The sequence below is a fragment of the Tupaia chinensis genome, unplaced genomic scaffold, assembly GCF_000334495.1.
Source record: "Tupaia chinensis unplaced genomic scaffold, TupChi_1.0 Scaffold000106_1, whole genome shotgun sequence".
Classification (NCBI taxonomy): domain Eukaryota; kingdom Metazoa; phylum Chordata; class Mammalia; order Scandentia; family Tupaiidae; genus Tupaia; species Tupaia belangeri.
Window position 1 is genome coordinate 1,040,874 of NW_006159570.1, and position 8,524 is coordinate 1,049,397.

Genomic DNA, 8,524 nt, shown 5'->3' on the forward strand with positions numbered 1-8,524 from the left:
TGTATTTTTTTTAATTTCAGTAAGTTCAGTGACGAACAATCCTTCACTCTCCCCAAATATTGATGACTTCCATGAGATCACTCCTGATCCTTGTTTTCTGAACATCTCTTTGATACCAAGAGTCTTTAAACATATCACTAGCCTATTTCAAACTGAATTAATTTTTCACTCCCCAAACCTGGTCCTCCCCCTGCAGATACAGTCAATTCCATCCTCCTCTACTGCCACTGTTCACCATCCACCCAATCTTCTATTGCATCTCTATTCTTTTCGACTCCTCCACCCTGTTCTCCATACCTGCTCCCTCTGCCAAACAACAGGCATAATAATTTCTGGTATGTGTTGAGCACTTTATGGTGCCAAGCACTTTATATGTGTGATCTTGTTTAATCCTTACTTCCCTCTTAGAACATAGGCATGTACTGCTATCCCCAGTTAAAGATGGGGAGACCACAGTCAAGGTTACAGAATTAGTGTATGTCAGCAAGAGATTAAATCGACTTTGAAACCAGTACTCTATCTTGCCTTTTCCACCTTGGTAAATGCAACATTTCAAGACTTAGATTAACATGCTTACCCTTCAATGAAGCCTTGACAATCTCTCCTGTCCTTTCTGCTCCTATGCTCATAGCACTTCCCACCTACATTTATTACAGTACACTCTATTACTTATGCATTGGCCCATTTATTAATTTCTTCGACAAATATACGTTGAAAGCATACCCTACCAAACATAGTCCTTGACACAGGTTATCAGCAGTGAATGAAACAAGTCTTGCCCTGGCCTCCTAGAAACCAGTTAGAAGAGAGATTTTAAGCAAATAACCACATAAATGCACCATAAAATACCAGGTGATAATTGCTATGGAGAAAAACTTGGGATAGAGGTGAAGCGTCCGTCTCCAGGCATCACTTGAGCACATTGCAGTCACAACTTCAACCTTTTTATTTCCCCACCATTAACCTGTTCACTGTATTGATATGTAGGTGATGGTACCCTAATAAATTATAACAGAAACTGTTTAGGTTAGGTATTAGATTTCTAGGGGGCAAGACAGTGGCATGTGGTGACACAATGCTCTGCAAGACTGAACCACATGGGAAGATTCTGAGTTTTATTCAGAGATCTCTCTGAACACACCAAGATGTGTGTGTGTGTGCCCATGATCCAGAGCTGGCTGAAGTTGGAGCATGAAGACCCTATTGGTAAAGCTAGTCTCTTTCTCTGTCTTTGTTCTCTCTGTCTCTTACTCATGGAAGAAAAACATGAACAAAAAAAAAAAAAAAGGAAAGTAGATTTCTAATTGAAAACTGAAACAAATCTTGTAGAAGTCAGGTGGTAATACTTTTGGCATCGTGACAAGATTTGTACGGAGAAGACAAATAGTATTAAATGAAAAAGTAAGACTGAATTTGACCAAAGCAAGGTGGTCTCAATGGAAATCTCAATTCAGAAATGTACTTGTTCTGTTTAATATATCAGTGTGATGATGTTCAGAACATAATGAAAAACTATTCACTCAAATTTTTGCTAGAAGAGAGTTGAGTGAGAGTTTGGAAGGATAAGTGGGCACCTAAGAGTTCTGGTTACCATTTATTGACATATTTTATTTATCTTTTTGCCATCTGCTGAGTACCAAATATTTATTAATTAGTGTTTGTAAAATCCTGTACAAATAAAACCCTCAAATGATATATATTATGTCTCAAACTTCATGCAGAAAGCACTTTGCTATAAAACAGCTGTGACATTTTTAAACACATTTTTATTTGCTATATTTAGTGCTTTTGCATTGACAACAAAACATTAAAGGGGCAAGTAGGTGGTGTGGTGGTTAATGTGCTGGACTACCATGAGGCTGACCATGGTTCAAGTTCTAGACCTGGTGGCTTACTTTCTCTCTTTAGTGAGTGCACATGCCCTGTAGCAAATTTAAAAATAATAATAAGTGTAAATGAAATTAAATAATAATTTTTGGGGAAGAGGTTTTTGTTACAGGGCACGTGAACTCGCCAGAAAGACACAGAGAGACAGAGAGACAGAAAGCGAGAAATCCCCCCCCAGTGGGGATGGCCACACCTCAATCCCTTCTCCTCCATTCTTCTCTCAGTATCTTGGGCATGCGCGCACGTGCGCCCGGCATGAGTTTAAGCCACCAGGTCCAGGACTCGAACCAGGGTAGGTTACATGGGAGTTCAGCAACATAGCCATTACACCAACTGCTGGTCCTCAGATTAAATAATAAATAAAAAAGAAACTAAACATTACAAATGTTCCATCAATAGATACAAAACCTACTTAGGGCTGTAAACAATATTATAAAGAGATTTTAAACTGCTCAGAAGTGTTAGATGTTAGCAGCAACCATTTTTTTTTCTGCTTCTGTTGGTCTTATGAAGCAATTTAATGTACTTGTATTCACTATTCTCAGTTATGATAAATTATACCAGTTTAGAAGTGGGTTCTGTAGCTGGGGACATGGAATTTAAAAATATATTAAAATGAAAAATGTCAACTATTTAACAGAAAGAATGAAGGTGTTGGTTTAGGGCACTCTACAGCAACCATAAATGTCACTGTGTGGTGTGCTGGAGTGTGCATGTCACTGTTCTCCTCACACAGGACAGACAGAGAGGGACGGTCATGTAAATCAGGTAGTCCAGGCTAATATACAGCTTGGAGATTTGCTATTTTTAAAAATAATCATACTGAACACATTAAAAATCAATATTTTAGGAATTGTTTGAACCCTTACTAGAACTTTGTATAACACAAGACAGGGAGATTATTTACCTATTCTGTTATAAATCTTGTCTGCAAGAGTAAAGCAGAGAAATAAATGTAACCATCCCCAAATTCTGTAGTTGCTTTACTTTTGTTGAAATTTGTTTAACAGTTTCATTATATATTGAGATTTCCATTCCTCACCCACCCCTGAGGATTTTAATTTCTTTAAAAAGTATATTAGTTTTGTATTCCACTTCTCCTCTTCCAAAGCAAAATTTCTTCTCCTTTGCTCATCAAAAGTAATCAATTGCATTTTCTACATTTAAGATCTGGATCCATTTGTCCTGCTTTTCATTTAACCTACAACCCTGGACAGAATAGACACTGGAAGAAGTCTCACAATGAGAACTACCAAAATACCCTTCATTCACTCAAAATCATACAAACAAAGGAAATCATATTTGTCCACTTTTTTTATAGTTCACTCTCAATACACATGCACTATGATAGTGCATGCTTTCATCACAACATAATTTTCATGATTTCGGACAAAACAAGACTTATAACATTTTACTGTTATTATAATTATATTATAATTGTACTTTATATTATACCTCCTTACCTATTTCATAGAAATGACATATTTGTAAATTACTCAGTTATTTCCAGTTTGATTTAATTATGTACACATGTTCTAATTATCACCAATTCCAAAATAGTATAGTCTGAATTTATATGTGTATACATATAATTCTACACATAAATTTTAAAAATCCTAAGTTATGGAATAAAAAGTCCTAAAATGAGTAATTTCCTGATGACATCAATACCATAATTCTACATTATGTATAGAATTTTAGTATTTTAAAAATCCTAAGTTATGGAATAAAAAGTCCTAAAATGAGTAATTTCCTGATGACATCAATACCATACAATGGGAATAAAAATTACTTAAAATAACCCTACGCTATATAATGTCAAATATAGTATTCCATTAGGTCAGCATTCACTATCACTGTAGATATTAGTATAGATATAACACAGTTTGTAACCTCAAAAATGACTCTTTCAGAGAAAGAAAAGAGAAAGATTTGTCCTGAGCCTGCACAAAAACTGTAAATAAAAAATTAACTCTGAGAGTCAAGGAGTTTCAAAGACCGATTACTCATTAAGAAGCTTTGACTCACCTACAAACACTAGTTTATCACTGCAACAGCAGAGGAAACCACTCGACAGACCACAGTCTCCTCAAAGCTACAGGATGATTGAGTTAGCAACCACTGTTCCCGAGACACGGGACATGGGCCAAAACTTACCGTAAATGGAGATGACTTCAAACAGCTTTTCAAACCACTTCATCCTGCCATTTTGCTGTAATGACAAGGATGAAAACTACTGCCATAGCCTCATCGGTTTTCTGCTTCATTTACTGCAAAAATTTTGTACTCTCGTACATTAGTCACTTAGTTAGGCTCAAAAGTTTACAAGACAATTGTCTGGGGTGGGTCTGGGGCACTGGTGTGTCGGAAAAGATCTCCAGGTGATTCTAATGTACTGTTAGGGCTGTGACTCAGCAATGTGCTCCCACAGTTGTTGCTTTGGTTTCCCAGACTTCGGCTTGCCCTCCTGTGACAGCTTTCATAAATGCTGCCAGAATCATCTTCCTCTAATGACTGCAGAATTGAATTCAGACTTTTGAGCAGATGTACAAGACTCAGCATGACCTGCTCTTATCTACTCGACCTGAGGCCTCTCCCCTACTCTCTTCTCACTAGCTCTGTGAAGCACTTGTTTCCAGCATGCCTGACCTCAGCCTCAGGCTGAACACTGACTCATCCTCTGCTCAGAAATGCTCACCTCTGTTGATCTGCCTGGTGAACTACACCTCCTTGGTAAAGTTATTCCTGACATTCCAGCACCTATCTCAGCTTCAAGTGTCCCCAAAGCACCCTACTTATATAGTATTTTGTGTTTTGTTTTTATTTGTCTAATCATATTGTACTGACATATTAGAACATATGTCTCTCACCTTTATCAGACGTTTCTTAAGCAAGGACTATGTTACATTTGCTCTGTATTCCGTGGATTTTGCACACTATCTAGCACATACTGACATCATATATTTGCTGAATAAATAAATAAATAAATAACATTTTATACTACTATTACTAATTGTAGATGATGCCAGAAAAGGCTTACATTAGGATACTGAAAGAGTAAATTTATAGTTGACTTCAACAAACCTTCGTGTTTATTGGCCAAGCCTGGTAGCATAACCAACAGCAAATTTCAAATGCAGCACTGGAAGCCACTTGATTTTGACTTTAGATTCCCAGGTCATTTTGGGCACCAAGATCCTGATAAGCAGGAGGGCCAGGGAAAGTGGACCACAGCATGATGAGAAGAGCTGTCGAATGGTTCTTTCTCTCTTGCATGCACACAAGCATTCTCTCATCATGAGTAAACTAAACTAAAAAAGAGGCTATTGTTATACTTTTTTAATTTTTTAAGACAGATTTTTGCTATAGGGTGCATACTCTTGCCTGAGAGACAGAGGGAGAGAAATCAGGAAATCACCCCCAGGAGGATGGCCACACCACAATCCTTCTCCTCCATTCTCTTCTCAGAATTTTGGGCACACACACACACGCACCCAGTGTGAGTTTCAAGCCCTCAGGTCTGAGACTTGAACTGTGGTTGGCCATGTGCGAGTTTAGTGACATAACCATTACACCATCTGCTGGTCCCTACATACTAGTTTTAAAAGGCTTAGTATTTGGTAGTAGGAATGATACTATTCTTAAGATTAGCATTTCAATTTTGTTACTAGATGTCAATTTGGTTAAAGTTGAAGAAAAAACCTTAAGTCCTTAAGATTGCTTGACATCAGCCTCCCTAAAGTATACATTTACAGAACCATGGCCAATACTTGCTCACATCAGGCTCCTGGTAGTGAGGGAAGCCCGCTTAATCTCCACCACAAATCGGCCTAATTGGGTTGCTCCCACCATGTGACATCTAATACCCACAACTCCGGTGAAAACACTTACTTTGTATTTGCTTTCTGATCTGGAAGGGGTGGGAATATGTCCTTTTTTCTTAAAGGTTGTAAAGTGCTTGCACTGTGGACATGGCTTGGTGCTGGAATCAATACGGCCAAGTTCCAGGAAGTACTTATACTTTATGGAGTCTTCATGTGTTAAGTTATAGACAACAGTTGTTTCCTCCAGAAATTCAAAACACTCTGTGATAGGGCATTTGATTTCTACTTGGCCAAGTTGTACCTGTGTGAAAGAGCAAATGGAAGAAAAACAAAAGGTCACTGATTATTACATTTTTCTTTTTTGGGGAATACAGTGTTGCTTTTTTCAGGACAGCAATAAAGGATTATCTGTAATTTGTAAGATAACATAACAATGGTAATCACTGTGATATATGCACTAGACAGTACCAAAATAATCAGTGTGTAATGTTTCCAAAAGGATTTATAGGGTCTGATCATTATATTTATGAATGTCAACAGAGCTAAGCCACAGACTCATGAAAAAAGCAAATTATCAGCCCATCCTTCTGAAAACCGCGGGGTGAGAGAGCAGTCAGAGGATGAGCCAACCACAGGCACTGCAGGGTGAGACAGCATTTGGAAGATGTGCCAACCAGGGGTATTTCAGATTTTTCTACTTTACTACAGAGTATTTCAGTACTAAACTTTGGGCACAATTACTACTTTTAAAAGGACAAAGAGAGACTCTGTAAACTATACAAGTACAATACCGAGTAGTTTAAAACTTATTACCAACAAAGAACTTTTCTTTGACCCATATCGAGTATTGATAGTTCTTGTGTTATTAGAATATAGCGACAAGTACAAATATTAAGCTAACTCCAACAGTGTAAGAGAAAACAAAACAAAACCTTTATTGAGATCTGGGTATGACTGAAGTAACTTAGAAAATTAATTTATTCAAAAGACCACAAAACTAGGAGGAGAAGGATAAAGCAGAAAGCTACACTAAGTATTTGGTATGGAACCGCACTGAGATTATAGTAAAAGATTAAAGCACAAAGTGTGAAAACAACTAATTTTTAAAAGACGATGACAATAAACTACTTTGTAATAAGCAGTAGTTAGAATGTTTGTCAGAAGTAGTGAACAATAACTCTTTATATTCATGACACCATAATCTCTTTTGCACCTCCTAATGTAGCAAAGGGAAGACTGAAATTCTAAATGGCAAATAAGTGCTAAACCCTTTCTTTTTAACCTGGGTCGGTCTGACATTCTGATAAATCAAAAGAACTGGCCTCACGGTCTGAAGAAAGAAAACATCACCACAAAATACAATTAAAAAAAATACTAGGGGCCAGCAGGTGGCATGTTGGTTAAGGTGCTGGACTTCTCACATGACAGATAACAGTTCAAGTTCCAGACACAGCCGGCAGCTTGAATCACGCCAAGAACGTGTGTGTGTGTGTGTGTGTGTGTGTGTGTGTGTGTGCCTAAAATCCCAAGAGGAGAATGAAGGAGTAGGGACTATAGCATGGCCATCCGTCTGGGGGACTGATTTCTCATTTTCCCTCTCTCTGAGTCCTGGACCCAGTGGCTTAAACGTATGCTGGGCGCATGTGTGTGTGTGCCCAAGATCCTGAGAGGAGAATGGAGGAGAAGGGATTGCGGCATAGCCATCCCACCTGGGGAGTTATTTCTCACTTTCTGTCTCTCTGTCTTTCTGGTGAGTGCACATGTCCTATAGCAAAAACCTCTCAAAAGGAAGAAAGGAGGGGAGGAAGGAAGGAAGGAAGGAAGGAAGGAAGGAAGGAAGGAAGGAAGGAAGGAAGGAAGGAAGGAAAAGAAAGAAAGACAATGCTGTACAGATGAACTTGGACCAGAGAAAGAGAGCTCTAGTCCACTGTCAGTATTTGAATTCTGCCTCCCTCACCTATGAATTTCCTTACTTTAACTACACAAATGATAGCAATGGAAGCAGCAATTTTACAGTCACTCAGGAATAGTCAGAGCTGATGGAAATGGAATATACTTTAGGGACTGGAACTATCCAAGGAAGCTTAAGGGAGCAAGCCATCTTATTCCTCCAGCAATGCATGTTCATTATTATACACCCTGAGGATACCATCCAACATCTAACCAAGGACCTTGTCTTTTATTTCAGCGTTTCTCAGATCTGCCTACAAATCTATTCTATGCCTATAGAACACATAATTTCCTCTTGCCTTCATGCTCTTTACTATTACACCTCTCTTCTTTCTCAAAGCTCCCGAATCCCTATTCACCACACTGACCCAATCACTTTTTTTATTGAACACACAGAAACGATCAGATGCATATTCCCATATCTCCCCATTACTAACTCTACTAGTCTATGTATGTCTGTCTCCATCTTTTATGTCTTTCCTTTTTGTACAGTATAGAGTCAAATTTACTTTCAGGATAATTGTCTGTTAGTCTCTTAGAAGTATTTTTTGTTTCAAATTCAAGTTTCCTAGCCCACTCAAGACCTACAGATTATGAATCATTGATGATAGGCCAGTAAATGGCAATTTGGAACAATTACTCATAAAATAATTTAAGTTACTCATACTTCTTCATATTAACAATATCCCCTTTTTTCATAATATACTACTACTCATGATCTATGTGGTCTCATGGCCTCTATGTGTATATCTTTTTCAGAATAATTTCTTCAAAAAGTCACTAGCCAATCAGTAATCATGATTAAGCAAAGTATATTCACTTATTTATTCAACAAGATTCATATTCCTTTAATTCAGGAATGC

At 37.8% G+C, this 8,524-nt stretch overlaps 1 protein-coding gene across 1 annotated transcript in view; it reads right to left on the minus strand.

Annotated features, from left to right (window-relative positions):
* Positions 1-8,524, minus strand: part of RNF217 (ring finger protein 217) — a gene marked incomplete at its 5' end in the record, with an annotated part of 146,539 nt that overhangs the window by 56,386 nt on the left and 81,629 nt on the right. Inside the window, 1 exon segment of the mRNA XM_014586030.2 lies at positions 5,779-6,012. Coding sequence (XP_014441516.1) covers positions 5,779-6,012 — 234 coding nt within the window.